Raw genomic sequence first — 22,171 nt, forward strand, 5'->3', positions numbered from 1 at the left:
AAAAGCATTATTCATACATACATTTATAGGAAACATAAGTAGCTGCCAGTACCACCTCTTCAGGCGTATAGAAATACGATAGCATCCCACATTTTGATCCAAACGGTCGACACCGCCCATATATTTGTTATAGTTGACGATGCAGCGAGGTTGGTCGACGTCTTTCTTCTGCTTGTCACAGTAACGTTTTACCTTAGCTAAAGGCTCCACACCACATTCGGTTGAGGCAACGGTAACAATATTGTTGTCATTGTAACGTACGAGGGTGATGTTCGTCAGAGTATCTGTACACTGGTCAAAAGACCCTCTGCTCATTTTCTTCATATCTTTCGCTTCTTTCAAGGGTGCCTTTTCTACCCTATTTGCCCTAACCGTTCCCGTCGCATCGTGTCCTAATGTTTTTATTTCATCCAACAAGGGTAAAGATGTAAAATAGTTGTCCATATAAAAGCTGTAAGTACCGGGCGGCAATTTGGATATGAGGTCTAAAACAACAGAAGCACCTACACCAAGTTCTGGGTGGGTATTTCCTGTGCTTGCCCCTTGATAAAGCTCTCCATATATCAAATATCCAAGACGAGTACATATAGACCAATTCTTATAACCGAACCGAATGGGTTTACCATGAATATGTTGCTTCGTCCCATGTTTCCCGAAATATGGAATCATGGATTCATCAATGCTTAGATTCCTGTCACCGGGATAATATTTTACCCATCTCTTATTGAGTAGATTCCAGAGAGGACGAACCTTCGCGAACTTGTCCTGTGGAGCTAAGTTATTATTATCGGCGACGTGAAAGAATCGTAATAGTTCTTCAAATCTGTTCCTAGGCATAGCAGCTGCCACACCTTGAAAATTACAATCAACACTTTGCTCCCAGTACATACGATATCTAGCAACACTGTTGTAACCAGACAGCAAGAGAATCCCTATAAATCGTTTTATTTCCTCAGTTGTAACTTTGAAATTGTGGTAACCTTTTTGAATAGCATTTTTTTCGGTTTCAGAGCGAATCAATTCAAAAACGTCTTCGTCAAAAAAAAGTTCAAAAAAGTGAACAGGAGTATCTAGGTGTTCTAAGAAATGTGGTGGCTCTGATGTTTTCTCTGTCTTCACTGGAATATCTACTTTCCTCCACTTTCGGGTAGCTGGACATTTTTTTTTCTTTGCCGGTGGTTGTACTGATAAGTCGCCGTGTGTATTATTATCTATAGAAACTTCATTTGATACGCTTTCTATAATATCTAAATTAGACTGTGAAGATACAGTAGCCCTAAACTCAGCCTGTGCTAAGAGCTGCTGCCTGGACAGGTGATTTATGTTCGAAGACTCCTCATCTCCACTGTCTTCATCACTTTTGTCGTAATTATCTGGGGGTGTTATGTAAATATCTGCTGACAATACGTCATCGTTGTCTTCAAGATGCGATATTATGTCATTTACCGACAATCTAAAACAAAATAAACGCAAAATTCAAAAATAACAATTATGTCACTACATAAAATGTTCCATACCCATATTATCCTACTGATCCATTATTGGATCGGTACGTATAAAAGTAAAAAATAAATGTAAATAAGCTAAATGTGCATTTCACTGTCTTGCAATATGATAACTCAACTCCTAGCCGATATAAATACGATACAATAATTATAAATTATCTAAAAAAAAAACAAGAAATACTTACATTCGGCGATGAGACATTTTTTCACAATTTCCAAAAAATTCAGTGCGTAACAAAACACAAATTTCGCGGCCCACCGAGGATCTGACAAGTGAATATGGCGGCAAGAACTGTCAGTGCTGCCACCATAGACAAAAAAAATGGCTGCGTTCACGAAATTTTAGTAAAAAAAATATTAAACTAACCGATCCAATAATGGATCACTGGGATGATACGGGTTAAGGTCATTTGACTGTCCTGATTATTTCGTCCTTGTTATAACAATAGGAGGAGGAGTTGGCTCTATCAATAATGTTCTAAAACAAACTGAAGATTATAATATTGTTGGTTCAAATGAATCTTTCGGGTACTTAGCTTTATCTGCTGCAGCTAAACTGTAACGAGGACACGTAATTCGCATTGACGATAATTTCGTAAAATTAACTTGAATGTCGAGGTCTCAGATAGCTGAAAGGTTGGTTTAAAACAATCGCATTTCATTTGTGTGTTTTTGAATACCTCCTAAGCTTCTCTCTAAAGAAGTGAAAATTTTGGCAGAACTTATACTTAAAGATAAAAGATTTAGAATAATATGAAATCGAAGCATAAAGAGGCTTTTGTCCAACCTCAGGACATGAGAGAATTGGTTTAAAATATTGTTTATAACATTTAAGAGGATTGCTCTAAGTAGTGAATATGCATTGGCAACTTACTCATAATGTAACTGAATATACAGAGCAATACCAAACAGGGATAAATTGCATATTAGTCAATAACTAGACAATTATTAACCATTTATTAATGACAATGACGAAATTAGATTAATGACGTGTTTGTTGACGGTATGACTTGGTGCGACATATTCAATTCTATAAAATTTCCTCCTATGGAAACAATATCACTGTTTTTAGTTTATGACTAAGAAATAATTTAGTATTGTCTTTGTGAATGACATGACAAGTCTGTTTTTATTTAATCTCGGTTTTATTTACGTCTTTGCAGTTTCTCTTTCTATTTGCACTCTCGTCTTCTGCTTCTAGTCTTACTTTTCCTTCCTTGAATGAGAAAATAATATTCATAATATAGTATCGTATGTTTCCAGAACTAAAAATTCTGTTCCAGACACAAACAACCACATATTTTCATTAAACTTTTGATAGAACTTAAATGATATTAGAAAAGCTGTATCATGGTTTCAATAATTTTGATCCTACAGCAAGAAATGAGGCTTCATTGCATATGCCATACAGTTAACACAGGCATCAAGTATTTGTTTTTTGTTCTCCATAATCTACTTATCCTATTACATACAATTAAGCTGTAGGAGCGGAAAGTGTCCCACCAACGCCCACACAAAACAATGAGACGCGTGAAAGTGGGTTACCAGCGCAACAACGGGTAACGGTTGCTCGCCAACCTTATGGAGAGAGTATCAATATATAATCGATCGATGATAAACGATATCGATTCGTTACATCATCGGCAGACAGCTTTTATGCGGGTGTTGAGAGTATGTTGCTGTGTGTGTGTGTGATAATGTAAAACACATGGTTTTGACTGTAAGGATTGCATGCAGATTGTTCACAGTCATTTTGGTGACTGTAAAATTGATCATTCTGAAATGTAAAGGATTTCATCTAAAGCTAAAAACATTGATTTAAGTATAGTACCAACAATATATGAGAAAATAGCAATACATATAACAAACGAACTCATTCCATGAATGTACAAGCACGTGACGTACAGACATGATCGTATGATTATAAAATAAGTATATAATTAAACCTGTACTACTTCAAACCACGTGGCAAGTACTTGTGTTAGTTTTCAAATTATAAAATATATAACCGTTTATAAATAACCTCTAGCTCCAACAAATGTTAATAAAAGAGCGGATGATGATAATAACGAAGGACAATCTCTGAATTATAATAACAAACTTGATATGTTAAAATAACCTCAGATTAAAAACGTCCGAACCGTTAAAGTTATCAACGAGTTTAATGTCAATCACGAAGTTCCAGTTATTCACAATGTTAAAGACAGTATTCTAAACAATATTTCTCTAGTCATATATGAACGAACTAGTCCTGGTACTTTTATTACTGGTTTTGATCTTTTCTTTTATGTAATTAGAGCTAAAAAAACGTGAAATTTTTGGATGGTTTAACGTTGTTATAGATCTAAAATTAGATTCGATTGGTCTCGTACGCAAATCAGGTCAAAGTCGGACCAAAACCGGTATTTTAATATGTTTATACATTTTATGATTATTATAAGTACGCAAATCGCCTTTTCTTATCCATAAATTATACTGACATTTTAATAATCGGTTTAATGACGAAACGCTTCGCTATTAATTTATCACGACCGTCATCGTTTATTTTTTTAGCTGTAGAATGTGCTATTTCATTTTCTGTTCTCGGATTTACACAGGTGGCTAAAATACTGGCCCCACTATTCATATACAAATTCAACGAATATCTTGTAGCAAAATTTGCAATTCAATGTTCAGTGTTAATTACCTATTGAATTGTTTTGCAAATGTCTGTTATCACATCAATGGTATGGACTTCATTGACACTTTCAAATCTATTGTCAAAACAATCAACCATTAGGTTTATTATAAGCCAGACTTATAAGCAATGGAATGCGAGATTTATATTTCAATGATTATTGCCTAGTGTGCTATTCAGGGTAATGGCATAAAACCAAATTTAATTGTTGAAAGGTTGATTCCTAAACAACAGACACCAAATGAAAAAACATGTATCTCGTGTATAGTGTGAATTGAATTTGCATTCATGATTTGGCATAATATATCAGCGCAGGTAAGATTTAACAGTATCTTAATGATCTCAAAGTCGAACTTTTTTGGGTTCAATGAAATTCAGGTTAGGCAAAATTTGATTTTGAGCCTCATCGCAGAACTGAAGTTCATGCACCATCTATAGAAGTATGTAGAATTTGTTTCATATGTATGATATGTATGTTTTACCTTAGGAGGAGCTGGCTCAGGAACATCGGAGTCCCACTCTGAACTGAGATCATCACTGGACGCCTCCGTGTAATCCTCAGTCCAAGGCACTTCCAGTAGAGACATCTTCATCTGGTCATAGCCAGGTGACATGGTTTGGGGTCCGTAGCCCGGAGGCAATGGACTCGAAGCCCTACAGTCCTCACAATTACACGGTTTTGGTCCAAAGCTCTCCTTAGTAGGAGAGTCATCTTTCACGCCAGTCTTTGAGTTTCTCCTAGTATCACGTTTACGCGCACTTCTAGGAGATAGTCTGTTATTGCACTGTGGTGGAATATAATACTTGGTCGGTTCGGATGACCGTCTTCCACTTCTCCCGCAGTCAGGAGTCTCTATTTTCACTGGGGTCAGCAACGACATTTTCTTGGTGAGCTGCTGCCGCTCAGCGTCCGTGGGCCTGTCTTCAGCTTCCATGGTGTAACGTATGATGGGAATGGTGAACGTGAACTGCTCCGTGCACTCCGGCATTATTATGACAAATCACTTCACGTACTGCCTCCCAATATTTGGACGACAGGGTAACGACATTTTTATGCAAGGTCACATTGATAGTCACTCGTGGTGCGCGGGCTGTGGAGCGGAGCGGACGCGAGCGTCATGCGCGCGGGTGGAGCGTGCACTGCGCCTACGCTGTGACCCGGTAGGCTTCACGCGGCGCGCGCGCGCAACTGAACCGCTCAGCCAAACTCTATGTCGATGTACAAGATATGCGGGTGATAGCCCGACACCCAACGTTTATTTAGAAATCAGTAGAGCCTTGTGCGTGGCTTAAATGTAAAATTGCTCCTACATACATGTGTTGCAATTTGCTCTGCTCTGTATTTCGACGACAAATGTGGTATTGATCACAATTAATAACTGCGGTTTCCTTTTAGTCTATATAAGGGCTCTAATACGTTATTAATGTATGGTTAAGCTATTAATTAAGGTTCGTGAGAAAACATTCCAAGTGTGACTAGTCATGATTTGTAACGGCTTCGTGTATAGCACTGATACTGTATTTTTATTTAGATCGCACATGTGTTCTAATGAATTGGTTGTTCAGTTTTTTTTGCAATTAATGCAGAGCACAAGTTCCTTTCAGTTCGTGATTCATGTGGGTTGTTTATTGCCAAATATTGGTGTAGTTCTAATTTTAACGGCTGTGAAGCAAATAGTCGTTTAAGTGGGGACTATAATTACGTCAACAACGTCTGACCGGTTTTAATTGACGAATGGATGATAACAATTCTAGTTTCTAAACATGAACCTCGGGGCAAGGAGATGGTCTAGTTAAAGTTCGCTTTGATTCTATGATCTGTTTCAATTAAATGTACTATGTTATGGACGCCATTATTTTTATCAGACGATGCGTTAAATGTTACACAGACTGTGCGTCATATCTTATAACATATGCCACAAAAGCAACAGACTGAAGTTAGCAAAATTCTAAACTGTTCTATTTAAATATAAAAATCTTTATTTTTATGTAAAATAGGTACAACATGACACACACTGGTTGGAAAGGTTAATAATTCTGACCTAATACTAACAAACAATGGACGATTTCAAAAGAAATACTTGTTTTGAGTTCTTTTGGTTAAGTAACAGGTTAACCCGATAGATGTCTGTCCCGATAAGTGACTGGTTCAGGTACAAAATATTTTAGGGTCCAAAAAGAACTAATACTATGAGCAATTTTTTCATGCACTGTATTAGTTTTAAGTTGTATATGTTACCGTAAGATTACAAACATCGTTAGATTACAATCTATCTCGAGAGATTGTAAACTGTCGAATTATTGTGAACCGTAACATCTGATTGCAATTTAACGCATTATTTTTCGCTATATTATAATCTATCGATGAGAAATTGTCAAATTGTCAACTGTCCGAAAGCTCTCTCTGATTGGTCAGTCTTTTTGTAAGATCGACCAATCACGACCAGCCGTTCTGTTCCCATGGAGTTCCCGTAGAGTTAGGAATGAAATAGAGGTGTCAGTTAAATAAAATAAATGCTCTTCAAAAATTCTTCAAGTATTAAATTTATATAAAAATAACTCTTATAAAAATACAGTTAGGTATTTTGTCTTCAAATACAAACTAATATTTAAAAATAAAATAAAAGGGGTGCTAATTAAACAGGCTTCTTTTTAATATCATTATTCGCCCCCAAAAATGTATGTTGCCTTCTAAATTACTAAGTCAGCCACAATTAATAAAGCGTCGAGCATCTAAATAATACTATCTTAGCCACGAGTTATCTTCCACTCTAAATACAACTCAGCATGATGGTTATTTTTTTGCATCTAAATTTGTAGCATGCATTCTAACAGTAAACTTCTTAAATACTATTAAATGACATCATAAAAATATTTATTTACCTTCTAATTTTTTAACTCGTACCTACTGAGTTTTTTGTTTAAAATATAACACATCCCATATTAATTGACCCAGCATGGAAGTAAGCATGCAACATGCAGCAAGCATAACTTCTGTCACGGCTCCGGCGCTGCGGGGCTCCGGCGGTCCCATGCGAGCTTATCGTCGCAGATGGTTTTCACGCTCACCACCGCAGCTTCGGCTTGCTGGCCGGCCGAGCCGGCCAGCCTCAGCCGCGGCGGCGAGCGCTGAAACTACCTGCGCCTCAGCTCGCAGGCCGCCTCGCCCCTCCGCGCCTACGCGGTTTTGAATTGCACTCTAGGGGTAGGGCAGACAAGACTACGTGGAGTCGGTTTTGCAGCGATTCGTTTTCGTCACTAACTTCAATTTTTAATACAATTTTTAATTGTGTGTAATTTGAGTCTTAAAAATTAAGTACAATTTTTGATTTTATAAAAAATTAAACCGTCACTTATTTTTGCACGTCAAAGAGCTGTGACACCGGGAGTTGCAAAGAACATTGTCTTTTTTGACGTTCTACCAATCAGCGCGCAAGATACATTCCGTTCTACGCCAGTTGACAATTTGACCGCTCTACATCGCTCTCGATCTTACAAAAAGACTGACCAATCAGGGAGAGCTTTCGGACAGTTGACAATTTGACAATTTCTCATCGATAGATTATAATATAGCGAAAAATAATGCGTTAAATTGCAATCAGGTGTTACGGTTTACAATAATTCGACAGTTTACAATCTCTCGAGATAGATTGTAATCTAACGATGTTTGTAATCTTACGGTGACATATATATATAAGTTTACTTTTTTTTTCAATTAATGTAAATATTTTGTGAATAAAAAAAGCACTTTTTTAAATGACATGTCATAATGTTAACAGAGATCTATCATAGAAATACAGATAATAAGTTCGGAGCGACATTTTTCAGTTCACATTAAACTCACTTGGTTTCCGTCACATTGCAACGAGGAAAATTATAGTTAGGTATCCGTGATCCAAAAAACAATGACTTTCGACAATAACATAAATAATTTATAAACCTGCTACCAACATGAACTTTCAGTGCAGAAAATTGGAACACACTGGTCAATTTTTTGCATCACCTCGTTTCATAAAGGTTACTCGTTCCCATACAATAGGTGATAAATTGACAGAATAATTTATTATTCCACTTAAATAATATAATACAATATAACAAGCAGGAATTTACGACCTTTTCAATGTAAAATATTAACTATGTCATTCAATTTTACTTGAAAAAAAGTTGTCTGTCATGGTTGTGACAATATTTTTCCTTTTGAAAGAATTGGGTGTATTACCTATCACAAATCCATGACAAAAACATAACATTACAGTATTATTACATTTCATAAACCTGCATTAATTAGTATTTCCTCTAAATCTGAATTTTAACCAAATAAACAAAGCTTCATTCTGTGTGTCTAGTGTACCTTCACAAACATATTCTAAAAACATATGTTTTTCTATACTGTTTAAGATAATAATGATTTTGGTTTTGTATATTTTTAGCAAACCAAAATTATAATTCTTTAGCTCTGGTGCCTTTTCTGCAGCCATACATTAAAAGGACGTTTTACGCTCTTTACTTAGTAAAGTTTAAAGAAATGTATAGTATTGTTTGTGAGTTAAAATGCTTATGAATTTGACTGGAATTTTGCGGTGAATAAGAACGATAAATTTAGTAAAACTGTAAGTCATGTTTCCCAGCGTATAGGTAGGCATTTAAATGTTAAACAACCTAATAATAACTTCGTGTATTCGTAATAATTTCATTCAATTTTATAAGAAAGTCTTAAGAAAAATTATTTAATAAACAGCACGAGGGTTAACCTGAAGCGATAATAATTTTGGGTTATTTTCACAGAAATCGCCTTTATATTCTCCGCTCATTATATTGTGTTAAAAATGAATAAACACAAATACCGGCGGAATTCAAGAACCGATGGATCCGTTGTTTTGCCATGACACAATGTCTAATCGAAAAACGTTAATCTGTAGGCCCTGCTGTCATTGAACATCCTTGGCAGTCGTCACGGGTAGTTAGAAACCAGTAAGTCTGACACCAGTCCAAGGGTATCGAGTTGGCCGGGTAACTGGGTTGAGGGGGTCAGATAGGGCAGACGCTCCTTATAAAGCACTGGTACTCAGCTGAATCCGGTTAGACTGAAAGCCGACCCCAACATAGTTGGGAAAAAAGGTCGGAGGATGTCTAATCGAAAAATAACGCATGGATCGGTTATTGTAATCAGCAGTTACCTATAAAGACAGGAATTTGACATTATCTGTGTAGTTCCAATGACAAAATTCTATCTCTAGTTAGCAAAACAAAAGATAGGTAGATATAAAAATTCACAGTATTAGTAGGGTGACCATGCTTCCAAAATTGCCGCGGATGTTATTCACTAAAAAAAAATGTACACATGGTATTTTATTACTCTTCATCAAGACTTTTATACGTAAGATTGAGCGGTCAGGACCTTAAAGTCCACTTATTTATCACTTTTCATAGTGATAAATCCATCAATTTACTTTAAAATATCTTCCTACTTTTCATAAATATTTATGGTGAACGTTAACAAGCCGCGACGAGACGTTTCGGTGTTTTCAAAAAGATATATTATTTCAATAAAAGGTGTCGGTGAATAATTTTATGATTATCAACGTTTTTCGCAATTATTATTTATAGATTTAACAACACAAATCCTGTATTAGCGGTGTTCTGCGACAAAGCAGTTTCAAGGATACTTGAATAAAAATATAATAACTTCATTCACTAACCATATATTAGAACAGGTAAATAAGAAGATTTTCCTTTTCAAAAAAGTTTGTTAACCAATTATGTAGTTAAAAGTAGTTGATGAAACTAGATTACCGTGATCATAAGAACCTAATTCAAATATTTTTCAGTGACGTAATACCAATAAACAATTTACCTTATTAGATTTGATATTAAATTATACTAACACGTTTTTTCTAGATTATAGTTTTCTTATACAACATGAACGTAAATAATTCTGAGCTCATAATGTCTAGATTTCAATCTCAGCTCATAAACTATAGACCGGTACAAATATGGTGTCTTACTACAAAATACTAGTTTAAACTGGATTACTGAGAAATAATAATAATTTCAAGCAATCAATATTGGTGGGGATATGAAGTCGCTATATACCTATCACAAGCTGTTTTCCCACAGTTTCCTATAGGAACTACTATAAAATATAGAAAAGTTACTTGGGGATAATATAGCATCCCAATCGTGAAAGGATTTTCAAATAGATTCAGTAGTTTCCTAGCCCTGTGGAGTACAAATAACTGCCCTTTCCTCTTTATTATATTTGTTTAAACATCATATTTTATAAGAGATCTGATAGAAGTAAAACGAACAACGTCTTTTAACTCCAAAATACGCAAAAACAAAAATCAATAAAAAAAAGATGAGCAGGAAACTTAACATGTTACACTAAAATCCAACACGCAACTACCTTTTCTTGTAAACAGTTTTATCATTGCAAGTTTTATATGTCCTGGAAATACTTATGTTTATACTAGCTTCTGCCAGCGGTTTCACCCGCATCCCGTGGGAACCTCTGCACGAACCCGTATAAAAAACCTGTAGCTTATGGCCTTCCTCGATAAATGGGCTATCTAACACTAAAAGAATTTTTCAAATCGGACCAGAAATTCCTGAGATTAGCGCGTTCAAGCAAACAAACTCTCCAGCTTTATAATATTAAATAGATTAACACTCAAATATAATAGGTATAGGCCTACTGACGATTTAAAATATGACGTCGACGTATTGAACTTTAATATTGAATTTGAAATCCCAGACTGATTCATTTTTAATGATTTTCGGGAATCGATACAGATGATTCAGACAAATTCAGTAAAACCAAGTAGAACACTTCTAAGAGTCTGATTCATTTTCAGTTTTGCAAAAAGTTAGCTTAGGAAGCTTAGTTTAGACACCATAGTTCATATCTATTTTTGGTCTTAAAGTCAGCAGCCAATTCTAAGATGATTAAATATTACACGGAAAAAGAAAATAATGAACTTAAAAAAGGGAACCATTAATACATTAACTTTCCAAGGGATATTACCAAACGGGACCCTACTGTTAAGACTTCCCTGTCCGCCTATCACCAGGCTGTAGGAATGCTCTCACACAGATGTTTTCCTTTTGCTACTTCCATCCATCCATCCTCCGAGCTTCGGCTTCCATTCTAACCGGATTCAGCTGAGTACCAGTGTTACAAGGAGCGACTGCCTATCTCAACCCAGTTACCCGAGCAACTCAATACCCGCTGGTTAGACTGGTGTCAAACTTACTGGCTTCTGTCTACCCGTAACGACTGCCAAGGATGTTCAATGACAGCCGGGACCTACAGTTTAACGTGTCATCCGAAACACAGCCGTTGCTACTTCAATAACAAAAAAAAACTAGAATCAAAAAAGCATTTTAGGTGGCTACCGTTTAACATACACGTGCTACTTTAGTAGTACCTATTTTGTACGCATAAACACTAGGTTTACGGATATAGGTACGCGCTTTATTATTGGAAAATACTATAACGTAAGTTATTTCTTCTTAATGAGTTATTTGTTTATCTCGACTAAGACGTCAATAAATAATTCTCTATTTAAATCAGAGTATTCCTTTTGAGACGGAACTCAAACTTTACCTCATACCTATCTGCCTAGTTATTTTCCAATTATGTCAGGGTTAGATTCCAGTCTAACAGGATGCAGCTAAGGTTCTTACCTAATTCTTCTAATAAGCTTCTTTTAACAGGGGGAAAATCCTCATGGACTATAATCCATCTAGGGTCAGTGGTAGGGGTGTGCTTCACTCTTACCGTCTAAAAACCCACCTAGTGTTGCCTCCAATTATACAGGATGCAGCTGAGTTCCAGTGTTTGACAAGGAGCGACTGCTAATCTGACCTTCTCAGGGTTGAGTTGACTGGGCTCCCTTTAGAAAGACTGGTTGTAAGACTTAATGGCTTTTGATTACCCGTAACAACTGACAAAGCTGTTGAAATACTTAATATCTGACGCAAAAGAAAAAATAGCAAGAATGAAAAAAAAAATACTGTTTTACGTAAATAAGTTTTTCAGAGTTATTTTTATAAAATCTGATAATAAATTCCGTGTTCTGTAGAGAACTGATGTTTAGATATCATTGTGTCCATGCGATGTGGCGATCTGAAGTCATTACGAGGATATTCTCAGACTATTTATATAACAATAGTATAAGAAATAGATAATGGTTAATGTAAGGTTATCTACAGGCCCTTGACAGAACATGAAATAGATAAGACTATAAACGATTTAAAAGTTCTGAGGGGGCAATTCTGTAGTTACTATGCTGACTCTATCAATGTTAAGTCTAATGTCGTTTACACACTTGCGAATTTTGTCGGGCGGTGTTGTTTGTACGCTCGGTTTTTCTACGAGCGACACATTCCGTAAGGAAAAAATTTGTCGCCCGCTTTCAGCAGCCTTAGTTTGAGCCGGCAGTTGGCAATTGTTTTCTGCGCAATGTAAATGCGATGTCACGTTCATAATTATGTGTTGTTGGACGTCGTAATATTTAATTAATTTTATTAGGTTCTACTAGCCAATTTATTAAAAAAAGCTATCATTTGGTTCAACAGGAAGATGGGTCAATTCTCCCAGTTCTAGAAAGACAATATACTTTCCCATGAAAAGTACAATATTTTTCATCATCAAACAAATGATTTTCTCATAATACAACTGCTAGAAGTGTCACATTTTCACAGCTACGTACGTAGGTCACGTTGAGCCATCAAATGATAATATAAAATAACAGTAATGATATCGTGACCATATTTAATTGTTTAAGTGTCTGTGGGAATTACGAGTCGTTACTTTAACCTATGATAATGTGTTAACGGTATGTTTATAACTGTTCAATATGTTTTAGTAGAATCTTAAAGTTATGACGTACTCTTCGTATACCTCCTACTACATTAAATGTCTTCAGTTACAAGACAACAAACAAACTCTTCAGCTTTATACTATTAGTATAGATTAATCTTCAATTATAATTTCTCATAATAGTTATCTTAAAAGCAAAATATAAAATATACAACCATCTGACTAAAGCACCTACCCCGTTTTAGGAAGTCGGTTAAAAATGACTTGGGTGTTATGCGGTAAAATGTAAGAAGATTGCTATTCTGCATAACTCAAAGAAATAAAGGGGTAATCTTTCAAGTTATCTGCTTACTTAACTTATGGTTGAGACAAGGCTGTTCAGTTGCCGTGACGTTCGAGATATTATGATAATCACTAACCGTATCATTGTGACTACGTAGTTGTCACTATAAATAAATTATATTTAAAGTACCTATTTACTTGAAAATATTTGCTTAGATACATGTGTCAGTGAATACTCTGGAAAGTTCTGACCTATAGTTACATAGCAAATGCAATAGTATCTTTTAGAGCACCAACAAATAACGCACAATACAAACTTTTCGTCGGTCGATAGTTTGTTTGTAATCGTAAATTAGTATGAAGAAGAAATTGTGGTACGCATTTAACAAAGATCAGGTATTTAGCCGGCATTAGACAGACTAAAAACTTCGATTGAACTCAACATTTTCTTAATAATAAAATATTGCCAAGCACCGGGTCTAGTAGTCTGTGCTAAATTGAAAAATCTCAATCTAACAACACTTATCTACGTTTTAAAATGTATCTGAGGTAATGCTAACAGGATTCAAAGATAGGAAAATTTAACTTTTATCACTGAGTGGGAAAAAATAAACGTGCTGGAATTTATAAAAAAATCTAGGTTGTGGAGGTAGTCTAGATCCGACTTTTTTTTGTAAATGTGGTGTACCATGGAGATACATGGCTTTCGCCCAGCAGTGGGACCAAAAAATGGCAAAACTATGTATAAAAGTACTACTTTTACCTACTTACGTATTGAAGGTGTGACGAAGAACAGATTTGATGATATTACCTGAAAACAAACAAGAAACGAATAAAGTATATTTAATCAGCAAAAATTTAATAAGTACATACATCTGGAGCATTGCGCTAGACGGTTGTGAAACTTGGACGCTAACTAAGCAGGATATAAGCAGACTGGAGGCTTTTGATGTGGTGCTGGAGGAGGATGGAGAGAATTAGCTGGACGGAAAGAGTTACTAACGAGGAAGTACTAAACAGCGGAGGAACTAAGAGGCAACTATTGAAAAACATAGAGAATAGGAGAGGAAAAATGATGGGACACCTTATACGTCACGACGATTTTATCAAAAACATCGTGGAAGGGAAGGTCGAAGAAAAGAGAGGAAGGGGTCGTCCAAGGTACAGCTACATCAAGCAAATTAAAGAAAAGGTGAAGGTTGTGACGTATAAGGAAGTTCAGGAGTTGGCGCTAGATAGGTGTAAATGGAAGGAGCTGCACTGACAAGAGCTGGGCTCTTAAAATAATGATGATAATCAGCCGTCCAGAATAACATGTATTAAAAAAAGTAACAAAATACGGCGTGCTGATCCCGGATTCAGAACTTTATGGATACCTAAGCAATGCACATACACATAAAAATTGCAAAAAGACACAATATACAAGGAATATTGACGCACCTAAAAACATCCTGTTTATCTCATCAAAATTTTTCCTCTAAGACGTCATTATTAATATTAAGGAAATCTTAGTTGGGAAACTCGTAAAAAAACAAAGTAAAAGCTACGATAATATATTCACCCATCGCTAAAATCCGCATTGAGCAAGAATGAAGACATATTTATAATACCTGTGTACATTATATCTCGCGCTAAGAGAAACTTATGTAGAACACACATTTGAAATGTAATAAATACACAAAAACATTGAAAGATACTCTGAAGTGAAAAAATAAAAGCTCGTAAATACCTATCATTTTAGACACCTATCGTCTTACCACAAAAACTTTTAAACGTCAGTTTAAGCCTTGTCTAAAAAAATGTCAAATTATGACGTTGACATATGGTTCATTTTGCAGCCACATTTTTTTTAGACAAGTGTAAATCAGGTGTTTAAGTTTTTGTAGTAAGGCCAAAAATTTTTATTCACATGTTGTACAGTATAAATAGGTAATTATTATGAGTTGTGTACATAGTCAATTATCTAGTTCTAAGTTAAATTGCTGCGCCCTAACAGGGTAATGTATAACTAAGATAAGGATGCATATCTGTAACAGTATACATTTTGCAATAAATAAATAAATTAACTTGATACTACACTTAGATTTTTCGATTATATTTATAGAAGTAATTTTATATTTCCATTACCTACTACTAACATTATAGTTCGGAAGACGCAAACCAAGTACACCTGTACCTACAACTTTGGGTGCGATGTCAAATTGTATACAATGGAAACTAACCAAAACATAATTATTGAATCACAAAGTTCAAAGTAGTGCTTTGAACTTTGTGAGGAGGGAAAATTACAAAATATGACATTACATAATGATATTACGTCAATTTTAACGTAAATGTCGTACTTTAACGTATTACCTATTACTCATATTTGAATAAATTAAAATAATTTTGAAATTCAGACAGATGAATACCAATTTAATTTGACACATCACTGTGACAACAGTATTTTTTGTTTTCAAAATACAGAAGGTACAAAGGCTTAAAACCCTTACCAATCTCAATAAATTAAGTATTGTTGATTAGTCGTATTTTTAATTGATAAATTAGCTTTTTATCGCACGGGAAATGGGTTCAATGACTGCAAACTGTATTCATATACATGATAACTATACTTACACCTACGGACTCATTACGTAGTTATTATTATATATTTATTTCTAAAAGCATTGACATTCAGTTGTTCTTGTTCATAATAGTAATAATAGAAGCTAGAAGTTTTCCAATGTCGAGTCATAGTGGTTTATGAATGACTATGCAATTCATACATACTTTGAACTTTGTGTAAATAAACTGGAAAGGTCGGAAAGTGTGCAGAATAAAGACTAGACTTCAGTGGCGAAGGGTGGTTTAATGAAATAGGGAAGCCGCAGCAAAAAAAAACTGGGGGGGGAGTACTCAGGGATGGGGGGGAGAGGTAATGGAGGTAATTTCTCAGTCCACCTTTTAGCACTGACTGAGAGACTGATAGGTTGAACATGTTTTCTCGAGGAATTCGGCAGATTATCAATATCTGTAAAACTTTATTATCTTTAGTTAGGTATATTAACTACTAGAATCTGAGAAAAGTTGGCACTAGAAACAATACATTTTAAGTACCTATTTAATTTACAACGGCCTGTTAGCCATTGATATTTATCGTAGGTATGTTTCATAAATCCGTCAGGACGTAGTAATTTTAATATTGACGTATTTTATAACACGTTTTTATTCTCAAAACTTAACCTTGAAAAATAAGTTCCTTCCTAAACTAAATAATCTGTCGGAAAACAGTCTAATGCGATAAATGCTATCCTAGTTAAGTTTTAAAAGTAGGTTCACTAAAAAGAAACCTGATGCAAACTGTCTACGTATCAAAATAACTCATTTCAACGTAGGTCTCTCTATTTTCACTACACACAACACACTGTACTCGTACTGAGTACCAGGTCACAGTGCGATCGCGGGGATTAGTAGGGAGTAACGATACTGCCAACTACTTATTACTTAATCAAAATTATATACTCAGTGAATACAAAAAATTATAAATTCCCAAGTGATTCAGGTTCTGCATAAAAATGCACAACGCCATCTATGTTGACATAATGTAACTAAAACACTTTAACATAAAATATTGTACACACACGAACTATGCTATTTCCAAATGATACACACACTAATAAATTCAATTAAGTAATACAAAGAACAAATTGTTAATGGTATTATCTAAAACAAAATTAGAACAATGAGAGTGAATTTGTCTGATTTCTTTGTTTACATATTTGAGAGCTCTAAGCGCTGTCACTCGCGCGTAGACAGATATAGCTACTCTACTCTTGACGCGTTCTTTCTCGTTCACTCGCGAGTTTTGATTGGCTGGAAGCCGCTACGTGAGCCGGCTTACCGCTCGCCCATATTTTGCGAACATCGCGCGGCGCGGCGTGGATGACGTCACGCATGCGTACTTTTGTATGGAGGAGGAAGCCGCGGCTTGTTTAGTAGGAGCAAAATGTTTTAAGTAATGTATAGACAATTTTTTTTACGATGGTAGGCGTTTTGTTATACCTACATATTTAAATTGTGTGGTTTAAATGATTATATTAAAATTACTTTCTTGAAATTCGAAAGGGAAGCCGATGGGAATCGGCTTATAAGGACGCCTCGCCACTGCTAGACTTATTAAAGAAAATTCATTTTGCGTCAATTAGTGAGAACCACCAGATTTTCATAATAAACCATGCCCTATAATAATAATGTCGTCTAGACGGACCGTCTACCACGGAGGTTGTTCTTACTAAGAGCCAGCTACGCAAGATAATTTTATCGGGCTAGTAGGTATTTGTACTCTTTATACCCTGATGGAACAGCAATCCGACACGACTGGAGAGAGATTAGGCGCAGGACTGACATTGTCTTGCTTGCATCAACCATCAATGTCTGCCATGCCCTATACAGTTGTAGATTCATCATCATCATCCTCCGAGCCTTTTCCCAGCTATGTTGGGGTCGGCTTCCAGTCTAACCGGATTCAGCTGAGTATCAGTGCTTTACAAGAAGCGACTGCCTATCTGACCTATAGTTGTAGGTTCTCACGCTATAATTTTGCATGTTTGTGAGATCTGAACCAAGTACTTAGTCTAGATTAGACTTAGTATCAATCGCCTGCAGTCTCTCCACAAAAACTATTGTCCGGGGATCACCAGTGACCGCTTGGCGTTCAAAGACATTACCAAAAATGTGTTGTCTCATGATTAATTGATTACTCTGTAACGAATCTTGCTTTGTAAGAACATTTAGCTTAATCGCTTGCGGTCATTGCCGAGGCTCGGAGCATTGACTCTGTAAAACTACAGGATAATCATCATTTCATGACCAGCCTATTGTCATTGTTTGTTGAACATAGGCCTTCCCCAACATCAAATGTGTTTTAGGCAAAATAAATGACGTCCTGCTTTAGTTCATGGCGTTCGAATGATTGGTACTGATTAAGAGAAGCCGGCAGGATTACGTGATGCAGGATATTGAAGGCAAGGAAAAGTTATTTCTAATTGAGTAGGAAAAACCGGAATGGTTGTAGAGATCGCATAGGCAGTCGCTCCATGTAAAACAAGGATATTCAGTTGCTAGTTTCAGCTCACCATCGCGATCGGCTGGATAATAAGATAATGATGTCTTGGACTCTTGCTAATCTTTTGTACAGTTTTCACTATATCATCTTAAGCATCTTGCCTAGAACAAAAACTACAGCTTGATCCACAGATTACTAGAACAATCCAACCTTGATGACTTTTTGCAACATTCTTTCTTATTGACACAGGAAACAAAGCATTCCTAATTTTTTTTTCTCACAAAAAGTGTCTTATTCGTCATTGTAGATAAGACCTAGATTGTCTAGACTTACAGACAAGATGACCTTTGTCCTTGGGTTCACCTATTTTGACCTTGGCTGAGTAACAGAAACTTTTAAGATTAAGAGCCTGAGTAATTTTATTCATAGAATTCAGTCTGTGAATGGAGTTGTAAGAAACTGATTTAATGCGTACCTACTGTTATTAATTTTTCACAGAAAAATAATTATTTTTATTAAAATAATATTTTTAATATGATACTGTTTTCGTCCTATTTGAGTGTATCGTAAATTCTCATGATTCTTGTTAGTAAAATTGGGGTTTCTACTGGTTTTATAATAATATTTTTGCTGTTATTTTCAGATCTATATCCCTCTTTTCATTTGCACTGGTAAAGCCAAGAAATGCGTTTTGTACTTCAACGGACTATGGAAAATGGCAACAACATGCATGCACGTATGAAAACGGAAAATGGCAAGCAAAACTATGTAAGAACTTACTTACGCCTAAATTATAACACAGAAAAACAGAGAAAAAAAAACATTCAGCCCGTACATACCGTTCAAATCGCAAGTAAACAAGTCTGGCAGTTTTTTCACTTAAGATCTTTAGCGGTTTAGCACTAAATAAAAATGGAGGCAAAACCATGACGCAAGTTAGTGAAGCGTGTTCGCAAAACGTGTTGATAAGGACCTTGGGAAAAAATAAATATACGACTTTCCGTACGTGTGCACCTGCTCATACGAAATTGCTAATAATCCCATGAAAATAATTTTTCTAGTTAGCTTATTTTTTTCTGTGAAATCTGTAGCCAGTATAATAAATCGGAACCATTTTTTGTTTGTCCGTTTGAAACTACTGTTCCGATAGAAAGCTACTAGTAACGTAGCCTATATTTTATCCCGGTACGGGCAGTAGTTCCTACAGGACGCGGGTGGAACCGCGGGAAATCGGATAGTATATACTTATACACCTATTCGTAAGTTCTCATACCTTCTTTTAGTATCTTTGCACTAGAGAATTCTAGATACATAATTAATTGATGGAGGTCCTTTTTATGGCATAGCAAAATGCGATTCCATCATCGTTTTTGTTGGTAAATAACCAATCGGTGGCGTCATTTGAGACGTAAATATATTTTGTGCTATAGGTACAAAAAATATACATAACAATGTTTTATACCAACGTTTTACGTATGTAGAGCGATTAAAGAACTTTACTAAATAGCTGTGAAAGGTATTTTCCAAGCCTCTCTTGAGAAAACTGTTGCAACCAGATAAATGGAAAACTTTTCATTGCAACCGGATAAGTGTGGCATATAGCCATTCTTCGGTAGAATAAACTATTGATAGTTATATTTTTGCCTATTGGATCAGTAGTTCCGAGAAATATAATCAACGAGAAAAACAATTTCAACTATTTTTAACAAACAATAAAGTCCAATATTAATTAGGAACCAAAGTAAACAAAACCTGTACCTAAAACAGACAGAAATGTTGCAAAGCGGATTCGGGAATTTGGAAATCCCATGTCCCAATCCAATCTTCGGAATCCCAATGTTTCTAAAATATTAAAAACATCATCATCCTCCGAGCCTTTTCCCAAACTATGTTGGGGTCGGCTTCCAGTCTAACCGGATTCAGCTGAGTACCAGTGCTTTACAAGAAGCGACTGCCTATCTGACCTCCTCAACCCAGTTACCCGGGCAACCCGATACCCCTTGGTTAGACTGGTGTCAGACTTACTGGCTTCTGACTACCCGTAACGACTGCCAAGGATGTTCAATGACAGCCGGGACCTACAGTTTAACGTGCCATCCGAAACACGGTCATTGGTGTCTAAGATATACTTAGAAAGTACATACAAACTTAGAAAAGTTGCATTGGTACTTGCCTGACCTGGAATCGAACCCGCGCCCTCATACTCGAGAGGTTGGTTCTTTGCCCACTAGGCCACCACGACTTATATAAATATTAAAAATATTAAAAACACATTATAAAAATGTTGCCCCATACTGCGACATTTCGAAAATAAAATGTCTTAAAAATGCATCTTACTTGCTTGAGAGATATTAGTGTTCATTAATTTTGTAATTTTGTTAGACTTCTGGCGCTGACCATACCTACCTTTATTATAAAGTAGCGTTGTTAAAGAAACATAAATGCAATTCTCATGCACAGTGAGTAAGTATATGATTTGTACATAATGAGTGTTCTTCACTCAACATCTACTGTTACTTACATTAGAGTTATAGAATTGGCTACTGTTTATATTATCCAATACATTTTGATTTTATTTCATTCATTTTGACCTTTGAATAATTTCGAAACACAGTTTTGCCAGACTCAAAAGAATTTTGATTGTCCCAAAAAGAAACAAAAAAATGTTTGCCAGGTGCCTACCTGCTGAAGATTGTGGTTTCGTCTAACGATGATTAAAGATACAAGATACTAATGGCAAACCTAACCACACAATAATAACCCCTGCACTTGCCATGTGGTGGTCTTACACAATCCATCCCATTTGTTATGGTCAGAAAGATGTTAATATAACATTTTATTTTTAGTTTCAAATGAAAATGAAGTTTTATATCATCCTATTGTTCGCGATATCGGAAGGTCGCATCGTCACGTGAAACTGACAACCGATTGCAAATGGGATGGTTCTACGGCAGCGATGACGTCATAAAGTATGTTCGTTATATAATACATGTACAACTGTTAGAGGCCAAGGCCTGTAAACAGTGTTGTGTGCATGCATGATTTATTTATTTAAATAATCACTTCAAAGTATGAAGGTTCGATGATCCGCGTTGGTGGAATAAATACGGATAATAATCATTGTAGTATAATGCCGTTAGCTTACATCGACACATCTACCAATCGCGAAGGGGAAATACAAGCATTTTTCCTTTCCCCTCTCGCCAGGCAAGCGGATTGGTTGCTAAAAAATCACGCCCTCTTTACATCTGAAATAACGAGCATCTAATCCCCTCACATTAGCGAGAGTACTGACTACTTACTACAAAAATTATTTCCCCAAATCATTATTGCTTTTAATATGAGACATTGGACTACCATCCGCAGAGCAATTTTACTGTCATTTCATCACCATTTTCACTCAGATTTAATGACGGGCGCCAATCTTTGGCGACTTTAAGTCATTAAGCACTTAAAAATATTTGGTAATTATACTTCGGCCGTTCAGAGAATGCGTTCCTGACACCTATCAGTTAGTCACGACTAGTGATGGGCACAACATAACACTGAGTTCGTTACCGTTCCTTCAAAATGAACCGCCGCATTATTTTAAGATTATTTTCGTTTTAAATTGGCGGAATCATTTGTTTTATATTTTAGTTATTTAAGTGGAAACCAAAAAAAGGTAATATTCATATAATAAAATTGTTTTATTTATTCTTTGTTACAAGTACATTGAATTGAATGTGCGAACAGAATATTAATCAGACTCCGATTTGCTTGAGGAGGTGGTGTCTTCATCATCATCTTCGCCTACATGTATAATTATATTATTATCAATAACAGAATCAATCCTGATA

At 35.7% G+C, this 22,171-nt stretch overlaps 1 protein-coding gene across 2 annotated transcripts in view; it reads right to left on the reverse strand.

The window, feature by feature from the left end:
- Window positions 1-22,171, reverse strand: part of LOC124636304 (inositol-trisphosphate 3-kinase B) — a 116,164-nt gene that overhangs the window by 46,623 nt on the left and 47,370 nt on the right. Inside the window, exon 1 of one of the 2 annotated variants that reach the window (XM_047172342.1) lies at window positions 4,665-5,325. The exons of the other annotated variant lie outside the window; for it this stretch is intronic. Within the exon in view, the coding sequence (XP_047028298.1) occupies window positions 4,665-5,171 (507 nt within the window). The 5' untranslated portion in view covers window positions 5,172-5,325. Of the gene's footprint in view, window positions 1-4,664; window positions 5,326-22,171 lie in introns of those variants that run through there. 2 annotated transcript variants of the gene reach the window in all.

This window comes from Helicoverpa zea, chromosome 14 (assembly GCF_022581195.2).
Source record: "Helicoverpa zea isolate HzStark_Cry1AcR chromosome 14, ilHelZeax1.1, whole genome shotgun sequence".
NCBI lineage: Eukaryota > Metazoa > Arthropoda > Insecta > Lepidoptera > Noctuidae > Helicoverpa > Helicoverpa zea.